The following is a 25,255-nucleotide window of genomic DNA, read 5'->3' as shown; positions in this document are numbered from 1 at the left end:
CTCACTGTCAAATGCCAGCACCTTCTCCAAACTGGTATCACTGGGGAGGAGGCAGAATGGAAAGTGGATGAAATTCTTTGTCTCTTTGTTCTCTTGCTCTGATTTTCATCTCCTAGCTTCTGCCCCAAATATAGTTGCTTGTGAAAATACATCCTTTGGGGATCTACAGGGCAGATTTGTGAGAAGAGTGCTGCATAAATCAATTGATAATGGACTTTTATTGCAGTGTATAAGAACACAGAAATGTCTTCAGTAGGACAGATTACTAGATGAAGTCCATTTAGTTTCCTATCTCTGTCAAGGGCTGTTACAACCCAGACTGGCTAACTCAGGGGGTCTTAGTGGTTTTGTGATTCCCTTGGGCTAAAATGAGGTGCAACAGCACTAAACAATTGATTAAACGTTTTAAATTTATGGCAGATGCAACCTGAACTTGCAAAATGTAATGGTAGGCAGCCTGGGTTCTATTGAGATGTTTGTAAGAGAGAGAGTGCACAAGAGAGATACGGTGATGGGCACATGCGTTGCTCCCTGGAGTTGTGCCTTTTATAGTCTAGACCCCACCTCTCCATCATAGAATCATAGAATAGTTAGGGTTGGAAAGGACCTTAAGATCATCTAGCTCCAACCCCCTTGAAATGGGCAGAGACACCTCACACTAAACCATGCCACCCAAGGCTCTGTCCAGCCTGGCCTTGAACACTGCCAGGGATGGAGCATTCACAACTTCCCCGGGCGACCCATTCCGGTGCCTCACCACCCTTACAGTAAAGAACTTATTCCTTATATCCAATCTAAACTTCCCCTGTTTAAGTCTGAACCCATTGCCCCTTGTCCTATCACTACAGTCTCTAATGAAGAGTCCCTCCCCAGCATCCTTATAGGCCCCCTTCAGATACTGGAAGGCTGCTATGAGGTCTCCACACAGCCTTCTCTTCTCCGGGCTGAACAGCCCCAACTTTCTCAGCCTATTTTCATACAGGAGGTGCTCCAGTCCCCTGATCATCCTCGTGGCCCTTCTCTGGACTTGTTCCAACAGTTCCATGTCCTTTTTATGTTGAGGACACCAGAACTGCACACAATACTCCAAGTGAGGTCTCACAAGAGCAGAGTAAAGGGGCAGGATCACCTCCTTCCACCTGCTGGTCACGCTCTTTTTGATGCAGCCCAGGATACGGTTGGCTTTCTGGGCTGCAAGTGCACACTGAAGCCGGCTCATGTTCATCATGCCAGTTGTGCCCCTTGAGAACTAATCTAATAATTCATCATCTTCTGTGCAGGTGCTATTGTGGGGGTGGTCTCAAAGGGTGTTTTGGGTGATTGTGAGCCTCTTCCTCAAATAAACTCTGTATGACCTCTGGTGTTATGTATGTGGTGCGTTATCATGGTGAGCCTATTGGAACACAGAACATGCCCTCCGTGTCCAATCTTAACCTTCTTCCTTGTGGCTTACAGTTGCTATGCAAACCCCACAACTTGTTTTGCTACAGTGTTTGAGACATCAACATGCATTAACTCTTTCAGTCTTTCACAAGGGCTGGCACCAAAGGTTGCAAACTCATGCAATAGACAGGGATATGTAGTATACTCTCCCAAATAAATCAATAACTCACATTACAAGGCCTACCCTTTATTAACTTTGGACAGAGCCTTGGGTGACATGATTTGGTGTGAGGTGTCCCTGCCCGTGGCAGGGGGGTTGAAACTGCATGAGCTTAAGGTCCTTTCCAACCCTACCTATTCTATGATTCTATGATTCTATTAACTTAGTTTACTACTTCCTTCAAAATTATTGTTAATTATAACAACTTTTCATATTCTGGGTGTGCACATATCTGCCTGACAGGAAACATTTCTCATGTTCACTCAGTAGCAGGAAACAAAACCACAAACCCAGCAACTGTATCAGAATCTATTGTTGGTTCATCGTGAAATCAGGCCAGTGCCGCTCTGGCAAGCTGGGGAAAAAGGGGTCAGAGAGAGTATCCTGGGTAACTGTCTTTTTTGGGCCAGCAACTGCCTCTGCTCTGGGACCCTTCTTTTTGACATGTAGTATCCACAATACTCATAAAGTGAGCAACTTCCAGTCCAAACTGGTGAGTTCAAGATCAATAAATAAATTATAGAATTTGCTACTCTCCTTCCTCACTCCCCTCAGGATCTTGAATGCCACTGTTCCGTGGGCCAAGATTTCTATTCATTATCACATTCCCCAACAGCGCTTCCTTGTTACTGATAGTAAATCCAGTGTAAGTTGACCCATCAAAACCTGTATCAAAAATTATCCCTGACGCAAAGAAATCTCCTAGGTTGCTTGCTTCAATCTGTGTTGCCCTTCCTATAGATTACAGGGCATTGTGAGTCTCCTAGTGGACCCAGAGATTGTGATCTAGAGACTTCCTTGAGTTGTTGAGAGGAGATTTCTGTTACTAGCACTATGCCTCATTCTTCTGGAACTGACAACAAACTGGAACTGGAACTCACTCTTCTGGAACTGGAAGTCTCGGTAACAGTAAACTCAGGTTACTGATCTCTTTGCAGGAGAGATGGGGAGTGGCTCAAGACCACCTGCAGCTGAAGGTGAAGCAGTAGAACATGAGAGGCAGAAGGGAAACAGGAAGATGGTTCCTCCCTTGGGCTGAAGAGCAATTCTTGACAATGGTTAAAGCACGCCTGCTATCTTGAAGCAGTTTTTTTCCCATGGTGATGAACTAGTGTGAGATGAAGGTAGAAGGTCTAAGCAGATACCAGCTTGCTGCCTGTTTGCTGTGGAGAATGGCCCTGGTTGTTGGAGCTCCAGTTGTGCAGAGTTTGCATAACTCTGTAGGAGCAGTACAGCTCCTCTTCCCTGTTCAGTTGCATCACTTGGACATGCTAGCATGGCTGTGAGTTTTATGTTTGTTTGTAACGCCTGGTTTAGAAATTCCCCTTTTGGCTCTTTTCAGGATCCATTTCCAGTATTTTTTATTATTTAGATTTCTTTGGATTGTGGATACTCTGTGAGAACTGGAGTGTACCAGCTAATTAAATGTAGGATTTCAATAGTCTGTCAAGAATCATCTGTGGCTGTAGATGTCAAATGCTTCAGGTTTCACATTCATTTAGAATTTCATAAAGTTGCACTGTATGTAATTATTGCAGACATTACAAGGTAACATGTTTTCTATTGCTGTTGCATGCCAGGCACCTATTTATGTATTTTTATATATAATTTTTTTTTATATATTTATGTATGTTTTATACCAGTTTACCTATCTACTACCTTAACGCTAATGAATCCTGTAACTGGATTTTTGGGACTAAAGAAGTTTAAGAAGGGTGGAAAGCTTTAAACCAGTGGAGCAGAAGCAGGAGGGAAAGTAAAACCCCAGGCTTGAATTCTGACATGAACTTTTCCTGTAGCTGTAGGGAGGCTGTTTTGCAGCATTGGAATCCTAGGGGTTCCCCAAAACGCCCTCTCAGTGTGTGTGCCTGTGCAGAGGAGGTGTGAATGCAGAGCTGGGGGCAGGTCCAGCAGATGGCACAGGCAGGAGAGGTAGATGGGAAATAAACATCTTGGCAAAGTTAGGTAGGAGTCATAGCATGTGGCAATCTGCACTTCTATGTTTGACAGGCTTTTAGGAATTCTTCTCTTGCATTCAGTGTTAACCTGTTAAAGGCCACCAGATTAGACACAGGGGTGAAGTTGGATACATTGCTTTCTTTGCCAGGACTTCATGCCTATAACAGTTTAGTACATAAATCATGTTTATCCCCAAGGAAGCTGTTTAATTGCTCTGGGTAATGGGTTTTGTGCATTGCTGACTTATTTCCAGCAGGACAGAGTATAGTGCAGGAAATGTTAAATTAGGATCGACTCAGACATGGCTTCTCTCTCCTCCTTACTTCTTTTTTACTGCCAAGCAACTGCGTAGTTTCTACTTCTGCTGCTGCTTCTATGCCTGTTTAGGCAACCTTCCTGCCCCTAGGTCCTCCAAATCAAATCCAAACCACTAAACATTGGGTATGTTGTAAAACTTTTGTATTAGTGGTGAGTGCTGCCAAATATCAGTTGTTTAATGGTAGTGTCAAAATAGCATGCAATGAGTTGGAAGCTGGATTTGTAAATATGTGATGACCTTGATGGTCAAAGCAGTTTGGATTATTGGAGTGTTTCAGAGCCCTGACAAGACAGAGTGCCTTGTGAAATTCTGGGAACTTTGGAAATGTGAGTTTTGGAAACTGTGCTTTCAGCGCCATGTGAATATTTGTCCTGAAAGGCAGCTTTATGTTCCCTGATTACACTCACAAATTCTTTCTAGCTGACTGGGGGAAGTGTTCAGGGGAATCCTGTCAGCATCTCTTGTGGTCTGGAATAGCTCAGATTACAAGCCTCTCAATGTCCTTTGAAAGCAGAATTTGACTAATAGAAAGGCAGAGTACATACTTAGAGGAAACACTTAGAGTGCTTAGGTTCTGGCTGCTTGTTTGACCCATGAAATTCCAGATGTTTTATACATCCTGGAATCAAAGTGTATAGTTGTGGTGGTGAACAGTGAATTGGTGCTGTGACTATAGCCAAAGGGACTTGGCTCAGGTTAGGTTGCTAGTAGAAGAGGGGCATGACTCAGAAATTAGATGATGTGGGTAGAAAGTGAGAAAAAGTCTTTTGGACTCTTCCACATCTCTTGTTAGTAGCTAGGTTGCTTTGCAGTGAGGATTGGTTAGAGTGGAGGTCTGAGCACATTTTAAGTAATTGCAAGAGATGTTTTACATAGCTGCCAGTATGTTGGCAGCACTCTTGAGAGCAAATGGCAAAAGTGTACTTCATCGTCAGTATTTTATCCTTTCTAATGAGGTGCTAGAGGGAGTAAGGTATATGGCAGGTTTTGTTGCTGAGATATGTTTAGAAAGAAAAATAAACCCATCACTTTCCTGTGAATGTGTTCCTTTTGTCTAGGCCAGGAAGTAAGCAACGGATTTTAATGATCTGTAGTCACCTATGGATATAGCAGGTTGAGGTTCATCACGCTTACTTTAACTATCTAAAAGTTAAATTTCTCTGTTAGTACTCCTGCTGCAGTTTCCTCCTGCTATAAGTAATGAACAGGCAGAGGTACTTGCAGATACTGATGGCTCTCTTCTGCCTTAGGTACCTGTATTAGGGTAGGGTAAGTGTCCTTCTGTTGACTGTAAAGTCTAGATGAGCAACATAAAATAGATGCCTAACTGTGGTGGCTGGGCTTTGGGGGTATGAGTGTCTTAGGAAGAGCTTTGAGACTTGAAGCACTTTTACATGAGTGCAAGACTGGGCTTCAACCACTAAGAGCTCCTGCATCGTGAATCAGTTATTACAACACATAGCTGTCACTCAGCCACTGATGATAGAAGTAGGAGAGCTGCAAGAAAAAATCCTGTGGTCCAGCAACTTAGCATTTACGTCTGTTTTTGCTTAATCATACAAGTTCTGCAATGTACCCAGCTGATCACTGATAAGCTTGATTTTTTTATTTTTTTATTTATTTTTATTTTATTTAGGTTTTTTTGCTGGGCCTACAGAAGAGAAAGCTGTGAAGACACAGAAGATACATTGCCTCTTGTTTCTGGGACAGGTATTTGGAGATGACTGGTGAAAGCATCTCAGCTTGACCTTCCCTGTAAGAACAGACTCTTTTCAACTCAGAGCTGATGAGATGTTTTCTGATTTCAGGAAGTCTGGCAATAGCCAGAGCTCAAATGTGATGGAGTTAAAAATGAGTGCAATTGTCATTTAACTTTTTTCTATGGCTTCACCAGAAGAAGAGAATCTTAAAAAGACTTGGAATTGGAGCTTCTAATGAAAAGATGTTCCCAATTGGATGTGCCTTTCCTTTATTTTATTCCACTTGCTGCATATTGCAAAGTATTTGCAACAGTGAAACTGACTTTCTAGCATCTAGTACTCAGGCAAGTTGTAAAACGTGTTAACAAAACTGCTTTGGAAATGAAACTTATAACCATAAACAGCAGAAATGCAAGTTCAAGCTATCTTATAATCTGTGAGAGTTTTACTATTCATTTTCATCTGTTAGAACCCATCTGCCAACACACCGAAGGATCCCTGAACTCAGTTCAGAAATATCTCTGGATACGTGATCAAGTGATCATCAGCTGTTTTCAAAAGTGGAGTTGATGGTTGCAGCAACTTGGGCTGAAGGTGAAGTCTGGTGTCAGTGCTTGACAGTGCATTGAATCATGACTTTCATCTAAAATTGTGCTATTACAGCTTAACTGGTGTATAATTTGAGGTATACAGGGGCAACAAAGAACATAGTTTTGTTAATGTCCTCTTCAAGAAAGCTGAAGCAAGGCATTATTTGGCATTTATTGGATTCCCTCCCCAGGCATAGGAAATATGATATATATGACTGCAACCTCAGTAAACCACCCCCTTTATGAAATTTGCCTTTCTGGCTAATTTCATCTCAGTTCAACAGAATAATAGAAGTCTTAAAGGTAGTCAGTTCTTACAGGTTTCATGAAAAACAGTGGCTGGATAGAAGAGAGAGATCAAAACTGAGGTTTCTGATTTTGTTTGTCCTCCTCTTTGGCCAGTTGGCTTGTCCTGCAGGCAGGGCATCAGGTGGATGCTTCAGACAAAACTCACTCTGTCTCCTACACAACTGATAGTTTTGAGATGTGGAATGCAGGTTCTGAAAAGTGAGAGGAAGAAGTTTCTCTTCAAAATAGGGCTTCCTTCAGTTGTAGATCTATTCATATGTCTTTGATGGATTAAAGCTTCCCCCAAAATGTGCAACTTCGTATGCCTTTGAAAATATATGGCTCTTTCATGCTTTTTCATGTGATGCTTTTACATATTGTCTTGTCTCTGTCACACGTATAGGCATTGGCTGTCTGGTTACCCACAGCTTTTACATCTAAAAGCTCTCAGACTGATGAGGGGAAGATTATTCCCCTCCTTTTCATTTCTGTGTCCTCAGGTTTTAGGCATTTCAGGATGTTTAAATCTGTGTTATGAAGGAATTATTATTATTATTATTACTACTACTATTTGTGGCAGTTCACCTTCTATGGAGGGGCATAACCTTAACTGATCAAAGTAGTAAAGGGCTCCCTATGGACTTCCTTGTATTGGAGCATGGGGGCACTTTTGTGAGGAGCGTTATATTATGCTTACAGGGCTTTTAACTGAGTTGCAGCAGCAGGTGGGGAAGTCACTGTAGTGACTGCTTGGATCTAGGTGGCATGTATCATAGCTCTAGATATTACAAGCTCAAACGTAAGATTAGAGCTGCTTGATTTATTTTTAGTGAATCTTCTCCTGGAAGAATACAGCCACCCTGTGAAGCCGAGTATTTCTTTGTAGTGGTGCAAAACAAGCAGCAATTTCGCTGAAAGGAACAAGGGAAGTGGTGAGACCAGCTTATTTCTCCCCCCACCTCTAGCAGCACCGTCATGTACTGTAACTTTCTCTCTCAGCTGATGGTTCTGCTGTTTCGCAAGACAGTGCTTCACTAATTTCACCTCATCTCCATGAAAGCTGCTCTCTTCCTGCCAGGTTTATAAGATTGAAAAACCAGAAGAATAGCACATGAAACAATTAATCTGTTCCCACTGCCCCGCTCCCCTTTGCCTCTGAGTTCTCTCTGGCAGAACTACGAGTTCATGCAGTTGTGCCATCTCATCTTTCTGACAGCTGGCTGTGAGGGCTGTATGAACAGAGCTGGAAGATCATCAGGTGCTGCTGCTGGCAAATAACATCCTTCTGTGAGCTGCTGTAGACAGGCAGAAGGCCTATTAGTCCCTCCGTCGCGGCACATGTTAACTGTAGAAGCCTCGGTAGGCTTTCTAGGTTTGGCTTCATGGATTTGAATTAAACTACCAAACATAAATGATTCCATCTAAGCTAGCTTGTCTTTTTCTGGTCATTGGAGAGAAAATAGATGTCTGTTGAGTTTGAGCTGAATCACACCCTCAAGCGCTCTCTGCTACAAAACAGCCTCAGAGTGACTTGGATGGAAGTGTTTACATTTCATATACTGTAAATGAAGCGAGATGTACCGTGTGTCTTCCCTCAGATGGGCGCTCAAACAGTTGTATTTAGGGGCTGGTGGTGGTGGCATTAACAAAGCAAAGTTGCAGTCTGGTGCAGTGCCAGTGAATTCCAGCATCATGTAAGGTCATTTTTCTTGAGCTGCTGTCTGCTGCCCGGAAGCCATCAGCTCATTCTGAAATTCGTCACTTCTCAAGGGAATGTGGCTGTTTATTGCACTTCCTAGGTGAGATGACAAGTCACTGCTACCATCTCTCCTGGATGTGGTAGGGGTTTCATTTGGAACAACGCAGACAACTTGGGGGTATCCTGAATTCCAGTATATTTTACTGCATGAGTAATAAAGCAGTGCTACAGTGCTGGCTTTGCTATTGCAAGTCACAACTTGTGGTGGTTTCCTTATTTATAGCTCTTTATACATCTGGTATGAGAGTCTTAGAAAAACGTCATCTGACTGAATACTAGAATTCATACTTTATTTCATACATTATAATTCATACATTATAATTTATGTTTCAAAGCTTATAAGAAGGTTTTGTGCATAGCAGTTTGAAGCAGTTGCATAAACCAAAATGTATTTTGTCTGAAAACAGGCTAAAAATATGTGTTCCAGTAGCTTTCCAGGTCAAATCTGCTCAGTTTGTAAGTAGAAGAATTGGCAGGAGGACAGGTAAACTTAAGGTTTGTCAGATGTTCAGGTGCTATTCACTGAGAAATGCCCTTTTTTTCTAGTTCATAAACATTGTTGAATAGGAAAGATACTCCCTGTCAAATTTGGCCTCATCAATGCTCCTACAATCTAAATGTTGCACAGTCTAGTGCTCCTTTGTACTTAAAATATTAACAAAGGTATGGAATAAATTGATGTGATGCTATTAAAAGAATCCATGTCTGTTTACAGTGGTATAAAAGTATATTTATTAATTTTCTTAAAATATGGTTTTTGGTCAAAGAGAGGATGCATAATCAACTGAAGTAACTGTGTATCTTTATCAAGCTATCTGAAATTTGAGTTTAAATTCAAAGGAGAGTCTAATAGAGATTCAATAATCTGAAATAATCTGAAGATTCAGAGGTTGATCTGAGCCACAGTTAAATTTCGAGAGAACAGAATTTAGGCAAGTTTGGGGAACTATAAAGTGTGAAATTTAGTGTGCCATTTGATACCATTGCTACTGCTGTCTTCTGAAAATGGTGAAAGATTTATGATCCTTGAAATGTTAAGCACTATGTTGATGTTTGTTTGGAAGGAGGTTAGAGGAAAAAAATGCAAACATTTTCCAAAGAGCTGGACAAAATCAGTCACAAGTTAGGATGTTACACTGATGTAACAGCCATTACAGCTGTAAGGGCTGACAGCTCAGATTTTGCCTACTGCAAGGCACCAGGGTTTATTTGTACTGGGCCAGCATAGCAAGGATAGGGTTGCCTAATACACAGGAGAAAAAAGACAGTTTTGTATTTCTTTTGCAGTCTGGAAAACAGAGGTGCTAACTATACCACATGGGTAGCACTAAATCTTTTGTCAGCGATTTTAAAATAAATAGTGAAAATCCAAAGATACAGTGTTCTCCAGTTAAGTAAAATACTTCATTTCCCTTTTGGGCACTTCAAAAAGACCTGGAAGAAGGTTCTAAAGAAAAGATACCAATGATGCAGAAAAGATGAGAGTGCTTGATTTCAGAATTTCCACCACAAACTATTTGGCAATTTATGGCAAATCATCCAGCAGTTTACAGTTAAAATTTCGTACTTCAAAAAGTCACATACAGCTGTGCTGCTAAGCCAAGGAGGGTGGTTTTCATGAATTGCCCTTACTCTGAGAAGCATCTATGGTCTCTGCAATCTGTTTCCGTTCATGGATGTTGCAGCACCAGGCAGTTCAGTACATGATTTGCTTCTGCCTATGACCTTTTATTGTCCTGATTTCTTTCCTCTTTTGAGGAAGATAGGGTAAATATCACATGATCCTTGTAAAGTCCAGACACCAGGAATTGCTGCAGGAGGCATTGAAACATGCTGAAAGTTTAATAAACAGAAACAGCAACATAATAAATGTAAGGAGAAAAACTGTCATGACTTTAGTCTTCATAAAATTTTATCATCTTGCAGAAAGGTCGACTGGGAACTAGATCAGATTCTCTGTCCTGCTCTGCAGTGTCCCTTCTTTTTCATATTTCTTTTTCATCGTATTTAGACCTATTCTTCAAGCTTAGCTAACTGGGGGTTTTTAGAAATGAACTTGAGCAGAGCAATGTCTTCATTTCGATGCTGGTTTTGGCAAAGGTCTTAATTTTAGATAGAGCTTAAACTAGTATTAATTCTTGATCCTCTGCATTTCTTTTAATCAGTGATCTATCTGCAAGACAACATTAAAATATTACTGATAAATTTTTCAGATGAGAAAAGGAGCAGGACAGCAACTGATCCAGGGGACAGGCCCAGGAGACAGAGCAGCCTGGGTTTCCTGCTAAGCTTCCCATTTTTCAATAGACCCATTTAGCAAACCAGTGTGCAGGTTGCAGTTGTAGATGGATGACTCCTTCCTGGGAATTATTGGCAATGAAAGAGGGCTTAATAGTTAAATCAGTTAAGTGTGCCTTGGCCCTGGACTTGGGACATATGAATAATAACAGAGAGGTCATTTTGTATCTGAAAACTTTATTAATTTAAGATTAAGGTTAAGTAGTTTGGGGTTTTTATGCAAGCTCTTTCACTGACTCTAAGTATGAATTTAGATTTAGGCTTTGCAAGGAGGTCTGGCTTTCTCTCTGTTTTCAGATGGAGGAGGGTGCATCTGTATCACCCTTTTGGTCAGAAGTGGTCTTCTGAGGCAAATCTCCTAATTATCCCTAGTTACTGCACTTCAGTAATGCACTCTGTGTGCTACAGCCACTCACAGGGTTTTTTGTGAAATCAGACCAGAGTTAGTCAGCAGTAAATCCCATGAAAATGAGGTAATACGGATCTAGGATACTTGGCACCAACTATTTCACTCTCCTTCTTTCAGTGTGCAATGTCTGCTGAGATAACCTCAGTGATGCGTGCCACGGGGGATACGGCTAACATCTCAGAACTGCTGCCCAGCTCCTGTTTTGTGCATAGGTTGCTGCTTCAGTTGCTGTGCAGAGCCACTTCAGTGCTAGTGCTGCCTTGTACTTAACAATCTGCTTGGTGCCCAGTTCCTGCTGAAATCTTAGAGATCTGAAGTGGGATTCTCAAAGTAACTTTACGCCTGCTTCTCTTACAAGTAGGGATTTACCCTTTAAGTGCTCTCAGATTTGAGAGCCCCTAGTGTGTTCTCAATGCCGACGTTCATGTTGCTAACTCCTCTCATACGCAGGTCTCTGCTGAACTGGAGATAGCTTTGAGTCAAATGCATATCATGTTCTTGAGTGAGGGAATGCTTGTAGTGAATTGGAGCCCTTTGCTAAAAGCTGCTACAGTTTTGCAAATTCTATCATAACATTTCAGCTGTATATTTTAGTCAAGCTTGGCAAAATCAGTTCAGACTCCCTGATCCTGCAAAGTATTCAGCTTTAGGTTCGCCTTCAAATTCATTCTGCTGTTTAATGTACGTTTTCCCATGGAGCTTTTCCCACTTTATGATGTTGGTATTTGGATCAGAAAGAGAGACTGAATAATGTGAGACTTTTAATAATTTTTCTTTTCTGACAGAAAGCACAAGTGAGTGCACAATATTTTTGTGCTAATACATACAGATGCATACTTGAACTAGTGGACCTTCCAGGAGGCACCTACTGCTTTTCATAACAAGTTTATTGATGAACGGGAGCCAGAAGAATGCATTTTTGGAGAAGGGAAAGAGTAGGTATATATATATCTACTCTAATTGTACAGAGGGCTGCTCCTTAGCTCATTAGTTTATGCTGGCTAAGGAGGATTCATTAATTTAAGCCATTCCCTACATGCTTTTCCACTCAGTTATGTGTTATTTTTGTGCTTCTTGCTCAGACCAGACTTCCAGAGAAGGTATGAGTTGCAGGATTTCACTTGGAAATTTTGTTATACAGTTGTATAACAACTATATGAAGAATTGAGGCTCCAGCTGATCTTGGATTACTTTATGCTTTCTTGAAAATGTTGCTGTGGGGATAGAAAGAAGAGGAGAAAGACTGACAAAAATTTTCTTTCTACTTGACAGAGTTGAAATAATCTTCCAAAGGCTGTGAACTGGAGCTTGTGGACAGCCAGAAAAATCTCCACTCTCAAATCTTTTATTTAGAACAATATTCCATGCCTATCTTAAGCTGTTTTGCAAAGGTTATTTGGCAAGAGATTTCAAGTTTCCTCTAGTTTGGTTTTCACAGTTCTATGATGAAGGCTTTATTTGGGCATCAGCAGGAGGATGATGTGAAGCCTTTCTGTGGGCGATATAGGTAGACCCATTGGTGTTTCTAGGAATGGAAATTGCTGCTCTGGCTAACATATTTTTGTGCTCAGAGGGAGGCAAACCAGCTCTGCAACATGCAGTATAAGGGAAAAACGGTTCCAGAATCGCAGAACCATCAAAATGGGAAGGGCCCTTGAAAGATTACATGGTCCAACCTTCAGTGGGAAATGGAGCCTAGATACAATTATCTATCGCCTTGTCCAGTTGCATCTCAAAAACCTCCACTGATGGGGACTCCACCACATGCCTGGGGAACTTGTTTCAGGGAATGATTGTTCTCACTGTAATTTCTTTTTTTTTTATATCAGGATGAAACCTCTCCCAGTGCAACATGTACCCATTGCCCCTTGTCTTCTCCATGTAGCTCCTTGTGAAGAGAGACCCTCATATCCTCTTTGCTGTCTGAGTAGCAGCATGCTCTGCAGTTACAAGCCCTGAACCCTCACAATGTAAAGTCTGGATATGTGATGGAGCATCACGCTCTGCAGTGCAGTGCGGCAGGGTCAAATGAACAAAATATTGACATTTTGAGTCATGAAGCTGTCTGTCATAAGCTTCTGATATATAAAAGTCTTCACAAAAATCACTCACCTCTTAGACTGTCTGTGGGGACAGAGGGGTTGCTCAGTCTGTTACAGGATGAGAGCTCACCTCACGGCTCTTCATGGAATATGACTTTTGGCTTACAACACAATATGGTCCCCAGTTATCTCGTGTAATTTACTTCCTTTTAACAGTTTAATCTACCTGCATGTCATATGCAAAAGCTTCTCTCAGGTACTTGTTTCAGGAGAGGAGTGGACCTCCTTCCCTCCATCCCATTTCCCCATGCTTACATCCTTGCCGTTCCTTGAGAGCCTTCCTCTATGTAAGGAAGTGTCCCAGGGGCTTATGGTATTGGTGGGGGCAGCTGCCTGGAGCTGAACCATGGCAAATCACTGACCTTCCCCAGTGAGGAAAGCTAACAAATAGCACTGACAACCCTAGTTTGTTTTTTCCTCTGAGTTGTTTCCTCTTCTGCTAAGATTACAGTGAAAACTTTTAAACAAAGCTAAAAAATGTATGCACTTCTGTGAATGATTTCATGGGTTTAAATAAGATCTCCTCTTTCACAGAGAACAGCTATATTGAGCATTTTAGTAGTTACTAATAACCGATGTTTTTCTGCCTTCCATTTGCAACTCTTATGCAGCTGCTAGAAATAGCATCAGTCTCTTTAGGCTTCTTGTTAAAATAAATGAAAAACGTATATATTATTATGCTGTAATGACATCATTCTGCAACATATATTTTACATATGTCTGCTATGTATAAAAGCTCATGTGAGTGTCGCTTTTTCTTTAGAGAGCTACTTCTATATGGGGTTCGGAAAGATAGGATGTTCCTGTCCAGTAGATGTCTAGTGCTTTTTGTCATTCTGTATTTTAGGATGTTAGTTGCTGAGTTTGCTGTGATACAGAATTTTTGCTTAATACAACTTTCAACAACCTTACCAGCTCTCAAATTTCTAGGTGAGCTGAGTAATAAGTATTTTGGGGAAAAGAATGTGTAAGAGGATATGCCATTTAATTGAGGAAACGAGAAGTATAATATTAACTATATATATATATCTGTCATACTGGGATGACTCAAGTCGTACTTCAGTTAGAAGGCAGGCTCTAATACTGCTGTAAATGTAGCATAAGGATATTTAGTAACTGGAAAGAGATGCCAAAATTTTCCATGCAGAAGTTAGGTAATTGTGGGGTTTTAGGAAGCCTGCTTTTCATGATTAAGGTTTGGTACTGAACTTTCATATAGCTCAAGCTTGATTTTCGATAGAGTTCTCTGATTTCTGTATGTGTTGGTGATCAGTACTTTATTCCTTAGAACAGGTTGTAAAGGAGGAATTTTCCTTTGCTGAATCTTCATTCTGTTCCTATGCCACTCAAAAGTGAATGGAGGTTTAAATTTTTCACTGTCTGTTTCTAAGGGTTTCTGAGATAAAATCAGGCTTTCTGGCCCTTCTGTAAGTAAAATAGAGTCACTCATGGTGCATCCATTGGCTGGGAAGATGAATGGCTTGCTTTGGACCATCTGAGAGCAGCAGGATCTCAGGTGTGATGGGTGGTCATTAGAGAAGGTGTGCCAAGGCTCTAATTAACACAGTCCTTTCTCTTTTGGTTGCCTTCACTAGGAAACTGCTGGAAGAATGCTGTGACCCTGCACAACTCTTTGCTATGACAAAGCTGAACTCCCCAATGGGAAAGAACCTCTGGTTTGACGGGGAATTTTTATATTCCGTTACTATCGACAATGTGACTTACTCCCTCTTCCCACAGGTTAGTAACCTTTTCTTCTTCTCACTTTAAGTAATAATATACTAAATAGTAACATGGTACAGGTGAGTAGGCTAAATGTTCATCAAGAAATTCTATCTTCATGTCTCAATACAAAACAACCTCTTCTGCTTTCTTACTTCTTTGTTGCGAAAATCATAAAATGTTTGTAAGCATGTTAGTACTTCCCTGACCACTTTTCAAGTGTGCAGATATACACAAGGGGAGAGATTGGGCCACCCGTCTTGATGTTTAAAATGCTAAGCTGTGGCTATTTTAGGAAGGTGATTTCTACATTTCAGCCAGTGATCATGCTCCCTGGGAGCATGGTCCCTCATCTAGGATTGCTTCAGATCTATTTAGCTAAGGTGTGACATTGCTTTGTGTGAAGGTGTGTGAAGTTACTTCCAAGTTAATGAAGTTTATTGATGGCATGCAATGTGAGCTCAATATCAGAAGCCAGCAACTTGACTTTGTTGATTCCTGCTGTGTTTTGAGTATTAAAATTGGTTTGTGGTTGTTCAGGAAAGGTGTTTTGGGTTAACCCTCAAAATCCCAGCAAAGGGCAGAGTTTTTGAGTGCTGGGAATTTGCAATACTGGCTTAAGCTTCTTGTATTTTTAATTAATACATGAACTGATGTTAAAAAAATAAGTTTATTATATTCAGTTTTGCTCGTGGAAGGGGAGATATTTTATGTGGCTACACATTTATAGAAAGACAAACATCTTGAACGTATTAATTTATGTTTATTCTAATTTATCAAATTAAAAGCATAGGTATTTATTAAGCCTCCCAGTTAGTGTTGAGTCATTCACACTGGGCTTTTCTCATTTGTTGTTGTTTCAGATAAACATGTAGCAGAGTTCTTACTTGTTAAACTCATCCTGCAAATAAAACATCCAAAAGGTAATTAAAAAAAAGGCCAGCAGAGTAACGACTTCAAATGTTTGTTTTAGTGGAGATAGAATGAGAGGAAAATGCAGAGTGAGGAAGAAGACATGGGAGCAGCTGCTTTCTGTTAAAACATCATCAGGAAGAGGGGTTTTAGAGCTGTTTCTTGTTTAGGCTGCCAGCCTGCTGTCTTGTCATTTGGCTCTGCCTGTTGCAATGAACTGGTTAATGGACCTCTACCTCCTCCAAGCTGCTCCCCAGCTGCTGTGTGTCTGCAAGCTCAGCAAACAAGTAGACGCTGAAACGTGCATGGCGAGTGTTTTTTCCTGCTGTACAGCTGGAAGAGGGCTGCCCGGCTGGAGTTAATTTCATTCCCTGCCTTTGAGACTGGTAGAAAGTTTGTGGTGTGTCACAGAGAGGCAGCTGTAAATCCTTTTTATGATGATTAGTAGGATTTGTTGATACAATATTGCACTGTTTACTGGAGAAAACTGAAATCTTTGGCAGAGCTGTGAACTTTGCACTAAACAAAGATATTGGCAGTGACTGCTCAAAATGTGTACATCCTTTCCAACATTTCAGGAAAGCCCCATGTGGGATGGCACAGTGAGGTCACTATTTTGTGTTGGATTTGGGATTTCAGATTTGGCTTTCTTTGCCATATTGGTGTCCTCCTTCCTCTCACAGGGAAGAGCAAAGTACTGGATGGGCTTCTTCAGAGAGGTTAGATGGGAATCATATTCTTTGGAACTCCAGTGGTTCCCAGGCTCCCAATCCCTACCCTCAAAGTTTATCAGTTGATTGGATTGAGAGTGAGGATCTGGGAAGCCCTGGGAAGGCAAACTGCTGAGAGACAACATGAGGTAAGGATTTGGGACTTCGGTGTCCCTTAGGCTTGCCAAGCAGGCTGCAGAGGATGGGTAGGTGCAGTTGTAGGGATGGTGGTGGAAAAGGTGAATTTTCATAATGTTCCAAGCTTAGAACAATGCTAGAAAGGAGCTCTAGGACTGGTGCCAGAAACACTATTCCTTTAATGAATTGACAGGCAGTTAATTTCTGACAAATGCTACTTGCTACTATTCCCTCTTTTCTTGCAAGTACCACTGCTCCTAACTTGATGTGTTATTCCTATGTATTTGGCCCAGAGGAATTTTGTAGACCTTTCTCAGATTAAACCTTTTAGGCTTAAAACCTCAGGAAGATTTATTTGCAGTAAATTCTTAAATGAAGTATTTTTCTACCTCTCTCTTTGTTTCAAGAAAAATACTCACCTAAATTTTTCAGTCTTCTACTTTGAAGAATGGTGTCTATTAGCTTGCTAGCAACCAGAAAGTGATTTTTGTGAAGATGAATATTCCTTTCAAAAGTATCCAGAAGCTTAAAACCACTCATAAAATATGGGTAATACCCTGAAATGCTCAGGGGAAGTAACAGGAATGTAAAGGGCTGCAGCTATGTTGATATAATCGTGAAAATATTTCCTCCGGAATAAATAAAAACGGTTCCATCCACATCAGTCTGCTGGACTTAAGCCATTTTGTGCTTGCAGAAGATTTCTCCATCCTGAGCCATTTATTAACTTACAGGATAAAGTAACTGAACTATATAGCAAAGTGGCTATATTTTATGGCAGAGAGTAAGCTGGCTGTGCATGAAGAGAGACTTATACAGAAGTAATCTAAGTATGCCAGAAATTAATATGTAAAATGTCACTTATTTTTGAATCTGAACAGTGCAAAATAGAATATTCTTTCTTCTCAGTAATCTGTAGATAAAGCTCTTGCAGCTGGTTCAACATTTTCTGATGGAGTGCTTTTTCTATAAAAATGCTATTTCGTCAAAATATAAATTTAGTATCAGCTCATTTTTTTTTTCAGTTTTTCTTTGAAGTGAAAAGGTTAAAAGGTTTTGGTAGTGTTATAGCATTTAATTTTACCATTTTTTGAATGTAATATTTCATCCGTGTGGATGGTTTTTTTTATCAGCTCCATTGCTACCTTTTTTTTCCCCCCCCCTCAGTCTTTGCTTGATTATGTTCCTCCTCCTTTTATTTTTTGTTTAAGTTTTTGGTTGGCCAAGGGATAAATTTGCAGAAGAAAATAACTTTATTATGGAAACAGTAATCCAGTGTTTCATTTCAGTTTTTGAGAACAAAATTTGAAGTTGCAGAGTTTTTTATGAATGAACAATTACAGCTACTGGAATCACAGCATGGTTGGAAAAGACCTTAGAACACATCTAGTTCCAACCCCTCTGCCATGTCCAGGGGCATCTTCCATTAGGCCAGGTTGCCAAGTAGGTCCTCTTACTCTCCCCCTCTCTGTGTCATTTCCTCCCTGATTTCTAGAATGTTTTTTTTTTGGAGACAGAAATGAAATATTACGCAGACTGCACTATCTTTCCCATCCTGGAGAGAAACTGCTAGTGGCTCAGTGTCAATGCCCAATGGTCAGGAGAAGTCTCGTGCAGGACATGGGTCATCACAGAAAATGGCCTAGCGTGCAGTGAGGGTGGGCATCCTGCCTGCATCATCTCCCTACAGTGTCATTGCCTGGAGCTGTCGGATAATGGAATTGAATTTTAATTAAAGTCAGACATTTCTTGACAGTAGCTTTGTTTTATTACTTGATGTGATCTACAGCATTACACTCTTAGGAGACAAAAAGTATAGAGTCTGCATGTAACTGTAGGTGTAGTTTAATACTAATAATGAGATATTATTCCTACTGTGTATCTACCACTTTTCTAAAGCATTTCATGTAGACATGAAATTTCAATACTAACCAGTAATTTTGATAGGTGTCTGGGGACACTGACAGAGATGCAGGTGAACCTACTACAGTTGAGTTCAGCAGCATGGTCGGATAAACCTCTGAATAGCCAGGCTGCCATATCTTAGGTTGACCACTAAAAGCCATGGGTAACTTACAAATGTATTTATTTCCTTTCCCTTGTGGTCCAACTGTTATACAGAAAATGGATCAGTGTGTTGGTGAATGTTCAGGAGTCCCGTCCCTGACAGGACAGAGATTTACACCTTCCTCCCTCTTCAGGTTGGAGGTAGGTTTAGCCATGCAGCTCTGGTCCTGTTGCACTGTATTGAGGCATGATTAGCATTTTCCATCTTTTAGATGGAAAATGACTAGACCATCCTGACTAGAATGGAAGAAACCAGTCTTCTATATATTCCTACAGTAATTTTTAGACGCTATGGGTAAACATGATGTAACCACAGGAATAGCAGGGATGTAACTCAAAACCACGTGAGAGAAATGTGCACTAGCACTCATCAGCTTTTGAGTTAGGACAAAAAACCAAGCCCCAGTTTCAAACATTTTCTAGAACAATTTTGTGCTCTTTCCTGTCTTTTTCTTCCTCAGAGGCTCAAAAGCAAGCTTCAGTCTATTCTTAACATTAAAGGAAAAAAAAAAGAAAAAAGAACCACCTCACCCCAGGATTTGGCTGTTTATGCAAATAACTGATTTCTGTTGCTTGTTGGCAAAAGCTTATATCAAGGAAGAACTGAGGTGAATTCCTGAGGCCTCCTTTCCCTTCCCCAAAAGGTTAAAGAAATAGTAAAATCAAATGGAACTTTTCACTCTGCCATGTAAAGTATTATTTTGGAGGATAGAAGAGTGAATACATTTCAAAAGACATTTCCAATGTTAAGCTTCAACTTTTTAATTCGACAAAATAAGTAATTGAAAAATTTCTGGTTTTGTTATATTTCACCAGGAGGAGTTGGGCAAATTTGGTACCAGTAAATTATCTGAAATTATTAAAATGTGGCTCTCCAGCTGCTCAAGTCCCTTCTAATGTTTCACTTGCAAAATGCTGTCAGGTAGAAGAATGGCTACTTGCAATGAGCTTCTCATGAGTAGTCATCTCAAGTAGTGTTTGAGAAATCCAATGGAAATAGCTTCAAGCCACAGATAAATCTGGGAAAGCTGGCAGCTGTTTATGGATACCTTGTAACCAGGAAGAAGGCAATATTTTTCAAGTTATTAATTAGAGTTTCAATTCTTGTTCTTATATGAAAGCAGGGAAAAAGTTCATCTCTCCAACTTTAACTGTAAGATGAAGACATTCTCTGGGTACCAGGGGGAATGTTGTATTGAGTAACAGTGAATGATTTCATGTTTTTTATTCAGGGTACCTGTTAGATTCTGGGAACTTGTTTAATTTTTCTTGGTTGCTCATAGTATTCCTCCTTTGGCCAGAGATTTTATCATGTCCTCCTCTGATGCTGGTATTTGTGCTGTGTCAAAGCAAATTCCCTAGTCTTACATCTATAGCCCACAGTTAGTAGAAGAATTTGTATTATTTCAGGGAAATAATTCAGGTTTGGAAAGGGAGTTCAGTGTAGCATCTGCAGGCTTTTTCCCTTTTGCCCAGGAAAAACATACTCTTCCTGAGGAAGAAAATGACAGTTTGATTCACATAGAAATGAGGTCTAGGAGCAGCAAGTACTGGGAAGTGATAGGTGGAAGAGTGACTGATGTAGGGTGGAATGTAAAGCTGCAGCTGTGTAAGGAATGTGAACCCTGTTAAGACTACAGCGTTAACTTTCTTAGAGCAAATGCTGTGTGTTCTTGCCATTGGCATCAGGGTGATTGAGATAAAGAATCTGTCTCAATATTTAGTTAAGTTTACCATTGCCCTCACTTTGATTCCATGCTCACTAATTAAACAAAGCTGGAATAGGGCATCATTTGTTCTATCTGGTCAGTTAAGCCAAAGCCACAGTCTATCTGAAGCTACTCCATATAGGCAAGAGGAAAACATTCCTGATGGTGAAAATCAAATTTATATTAAAAGCTGAGATGCCATGCATATAGTTCGAAGTAGAGGATGGGCAACATGCTCTGTTTGAATTCAGTTAAAGCTGATCAAAGAGTGGCTTACTGTCCCTATTGATCATTGAACATGTGATTTTTGCCTCTCTGAGCTTGCTAAAATGTCTGCAACCAAGCTGCTTAGCCAGGCTGTCTATGGTGAGCCTGATTTTCTGGAGTTTATCTGCAATAACAGACATGCCAAGTAGGCTTTATCTCAGTCAGTGCAAATACATAAATAGATGTTGACCTTTCCAAATGTAACAGAGATGAAGGGAAGGACTAGATCTGGCTGCAAAGTGTCAGTTTGGCCTTCAGACTGGGAAGGAGGAATGGCTGCCTGAACTCAACCTTTCTATTTCAAATCTGAAGTGACTGAACACCAATCACTCTCTTTCCTATGTAACACAAGAGCTGCTCCAAGCACCAGTGCCTTTGTCAGATAGACATTTATGCCCTTGGGCCTTCAAAAAAACCCCACAGATCAATTCCATCTTTGTTTAGGGTTTTGGGGATAAGAGGGTGTGGAACAACAAATATGGTCTAGCTCCTGTGTTGCTCTGCATACTGAACAGTACTAAAAGAAGTATAAAACCCTGTGGGATTTCAAGAGGATAATGCAGCCATGAGACTGTTGCAACTTGGCATGATTTTTATATTTGGAAAGCTCTTCAAAGAGTGTATTTATCCATTTCTGTTGGTACCCAGGATTGTACCGTTACTGACTGGTAAAATGCAAGCCTGTGCGTAAAGCAGCTGCTGCGTGTGAATAGGCCATAGGGCAGCTGAAATTCTTTACCTCAAATAATGTTTTTGATGGTACCTAGAAGTCACAACTACAAATGTTATGCTGTGGGATTGTAAAGTACAGAGCATAAAAGCTGAACCTGAAGAGGAAGTGGGCAGTGTGGTCAAAGATGGCCAAAGAGGCTATGCTACTGCCCTGGGAATTTTATGGGCTTTTTAGTCAATGTTCATCTGCTTCACTGTGACATAAAATTGCTGCTTTAGAAGCAAGACGTGTTGTAAGCAGAAGAATAATTAAAGGAAGTGGTCACAGATGGGAAACTACAGGAACAGCAAACTTCTGATGGCTACAAGTAACTACAGGGCGTATAAGCTGCCTGGCTGAGGGTATAAAAATAGAATTAAGAGTGGGTTCTATTCTGCCCAAAGGCAACACAATTAGGGTTTTTTTGTTAGTTTTATTGTTAGCTTTATATAGCTGGTAAGATGCTAAAAGGAGGTTCTTTCTCCATGAAGGGTTTTTTCTGGCAGTGATCTCGTTTATATACCAAGACTTCCACCTACAGGTGCAATGAGACCTTTGCTTCTTTGGAAGTTAGTGTCTAAATCTTGAGTAAACTTTTATCATTTATATCTTAGTTTACAACTATTAGCCTTTCTTATTATTTATTAATTTTATTATTAAAAGTAATCTTGTTCAAGTTGAGTTTTTGCTGTATATGTGACTATATATTCAGTGAACAGATTACATTATACTGCTGTATTCAGTAGTTATTTTTTTTTGTGATATACTTCTAAAGTAGGCTTAATACTGGTGTTGGCTTATTTGAGGCTTAGGTTTGGTTCCATTTCATGCTTAGCACTTGCCATCTGGTGGAACTAGGAATTGATGAAATACTATTTCACCTGCAGCAAAGATGTAGTCCTCCCCCTTGTCCCAGGTATTCCTAAATACATGTAGAAGTGTGGCTTAGCACAGTCTGCAGCTCCAAAGAAAGTCAGGGAAGGTTATACCACTGCAGAAGCTATTAAGAAGAGGTATTAGGGTTACAAATCTTGTAGGAGGATTATACAGTGACTTTCAAGAGATCTTTTATGTCTTCTTGCTTAAGGGGGAGTCTATGCCCAGCTTTACATTTAATGAGAAGTCTGCTGTATTACAGTTCAAGAGTTAACTTATGTAGCCAGGCACGGTTGATTTAGAGTCCTTATAGCCTGATATGGTATGGAGAGGAAGGGCTGTGGTTCTTTTCTAGAACAGCTGAATGGCTCCCATGAGGCAGCCATTGGCTTTCGAATCGCGTTTCGGACACTGAGAAAATAACACAGTAGTATGGTTCTCTTATATCAAGATGCACCAGATAAATCCTGTGAGGCTGAATGTGTAGGTGAAGTAGCATCTAACTCACTGTTCCTCAGATCAAGAATCCAGACTGTTTTTTCCTTCTCGATCATCAAAGCCTATGCTTTTTCAAAGTCTTTGAGGATAAATTTGACAAATCTGTGCTGCAGATTTTCTGCTGGCCAGTAGCTACTAATCTGAGATGAGTGTTTTGTGTGTGGTGGCTAAAATGGTAGTCTGTGGTAGCAGGCAAAAGCAAGACAAGTGAAAGCACCGGTGTCTCCAGATGAAATGAGTCAGGATATGACATGTAAGAGTCTTGTGTAATGTAACGGTGAATCCCAAATGCAGAAAGGAATAGTTCTTTCTGTTGTGGTTATGGTATCTTCTACTTTTTAAATTTACCTTTTAAAGATACTTATAGACACTTCTGTGAATGATGGGCATTTGGGACTGGTGACAGTTGGCAGTGCTAGTCTAGGTATGTTGTAGAGAAGAACAACTTACATATATGCATACCTGGCTTTGCAGACGATTTGAAGGAGGAATACGTAAGCCCAAGACCATGGCTTAAATTCACTGGCCTTCATCCAGTTCAGGAATACCAGAAAGGCTGTTGCAGACATTTGCAGGATAATTTCGTGTAGAGTACATTATTGCTAACATGACACTGCACAAATTCCTAGGTGAGCCCTGGATCTATAAGCTGAAAGTCAGTTATACAATCTGTGATCAGGATTACTGTTTTTCTCAGTGTAATGTGTACTGGACTAATGGTCACCAATTTCAGAAGGTTCAGATGAAAGACACTGGGTGATCATTATATCAGGAGGAAATGACCTGAATTGTATCCTAAATACTAGTTCTGTGTGACCTGAAATGTTTTCTAGGAACTCCCAAGTCATGCATATGCATTCAGTTACCTTCATTCTCTGGTGCTGGAATTGCATGATAGGCGAAGAACAAAAACTATATATGATGGTAGGGGCTGGCTTTTCCTTTTACCCAGAGAATATGCCTTTATTAGGAAGGGGACAGAGAAGTTTTCTGTATGAGTAAATTATCTGTCGTTGTGTGAAGGGGTAATGGTTGTGCTCTCAACAGCCTGATGTGAAACAGCTCCTGGAAGTCAAATATCTTAATATTAACATAGCACCTTGTCCACCTGCTGCTGCCCTAACTAGTCTTCCTAGCATAAAGCCTATGGCTAAGTGTGAATGAATGAAGAGTGTAATTCCTCACATCCTGTGCTTCAAAAGTATGTGCTTCGGATTTTGTTTTAAGACAAGGTCTAGATTCACAGAACAGCTTTAGCGCAGGTGTATTGCATTGAAACGCGAGTGTGTTGCTGTCTGGTGCTGATGGGTCTATCTAGAGAGCTAGAGGGATAAATGTACTAACTAATGACCAATTTGTCATGTGTATAACATCTCCTTACTTATGGCTTTATAGGGTGTGACCGAAGTGTTTGCAACCTATTAAGTCCCACAGTAATGAGGCTTTCCTGCAGGGACCAAAGGAAAGAAGTCAGGGTAGTGAAGGAGATAGTGGTACTAACATCACTTCAACCTTTGGTGATATGCATGGGCAGGCAGCTCCCTCAGAGATTCCCTCCTCACTTACCTTTACTATATCATTTCACTGATTTTGTTGCAGCTAGTTGCAACAAAAGTTGCAACATGTCAAAGCTAGCTGCAAATGTATGCTGGGGGATGCCTGAGAGCTACATGCAGTGATTTGAAGTACGCTTGTTAGCTCCATCCTCTGCTTGCTGCACTTGGGTAAGAGCCACCAGCTACAAGAGAACAAGGGTTTCAGTTGTAGCCACTCAATTGAACAACACTGAATCAAAATCAACACCTGTTTTCACAGTTCCCTTCTCACAAAGAAATGTATTCAATCACACCACATAATTCAGAAGTACAGCACTATTTCTGATTTTTCTTTTACAAACCCAGGCTTTTAAGGGGAAAAGCCTTGCACCTTCATATGGGGATCCACTATGCAGTGCTGCACCAAAACACAGGGGCACTGTCAGCTCGTTCTGATGAGATCAGCGAAACCTGGGCAAAGTCATTGTCTGGAGGGGATACTCGGAGGCCGCTGCCCTCTTGCCTTTGCCCCATGGCAGACAGCTCTACCTGGGATGTATCCAACATATTTAATCATTTTTTACAGCTTTCAGTAATAGAAGTCCTACAGCTCACTAGACAGTCTATTCTAGTACTTTGCTATCCTTATGTGTAGGATATTTCCTGACGTCTAACTTCAAATTCCCTCCCTATAATTCAAGAGGTTTTTTTTATCTTTTCCACATATGACTGCTATCAAGTCTCCCCACAGTATTTTTTCTCTAGGCTAAACAACCACAACTCTTTTAATCAGATAACATTTCTAAACCTCTGAATGTTTTCGTTTTTCTAATAGTCTGCAAGGAAGATATGTGACAATTAACCATGTGGTGCCCTCAGAAATATATCCTCAGACTTTCTTTTTGGAGATGATACAAACCATCGATGCATACCCTCTGAAAGGCAGAGCTTAATGGCATCTTTCTGTTTGAACAACCTTGTATTTAGTGTTGCTGATTATTCTTGTAGCCAGGATCCAGTAGTGACTGGATGTCGTTACTAATGAGGTAAACTTAGTGTCCCAGCATACATGCTCATCTCCT

The 25,255-nt window shown here is 40.6% G+C and overlaps 1 protein-coding gene across 1 annotated transcript in view; it reads left to right on the top strand.

Annotated features, from left to right (window-relative positions):
• Window positions 1–25,255, top strand: part of ST8SIA1 (ST8 alpha-N-acetyl-neuraminide alpha-2,8-sialyltransferase 1) — a 118,834-nt gene that overhangs the window by 15,392 nt on the left and 78,187 nt on the right. Inside the window, exon 2 of the mRNA XM_057405196.1 lies at window positions 14,623–14,767. Coding sequence (XP_057261179.1) covers window positions 14,623–14,767 — 145 coding nt within the window. The remainder of the gene's footprint in view (window positions 1–14,622; window positions 14,768–25,255) is intronic.

Source organism: Pezoporus wallicus, unplaced genomic scaffold, assembly GCF_028554395.1.
Source record: "Pezoporus wallicus isolate ANWC-B61680 ecotype Strahan unplaced genomic scaffold, APGP_CSIRO_Pwel_v1 contig_6789, whole genome shotgun sequence".
NCBI classification, from domain to species: domain Eukaryota; kingdom Metazoa; phylum Chordata; class Aves; order Psittaciformes; family Psittacidae; genus Pezoporus; species Pezoporus wallicus.
The sequence above is the reverse complement of the archived record's forward strand: the minus strand, read 5'-3'. Positions and strand labels throughout refer to the sequence as shown.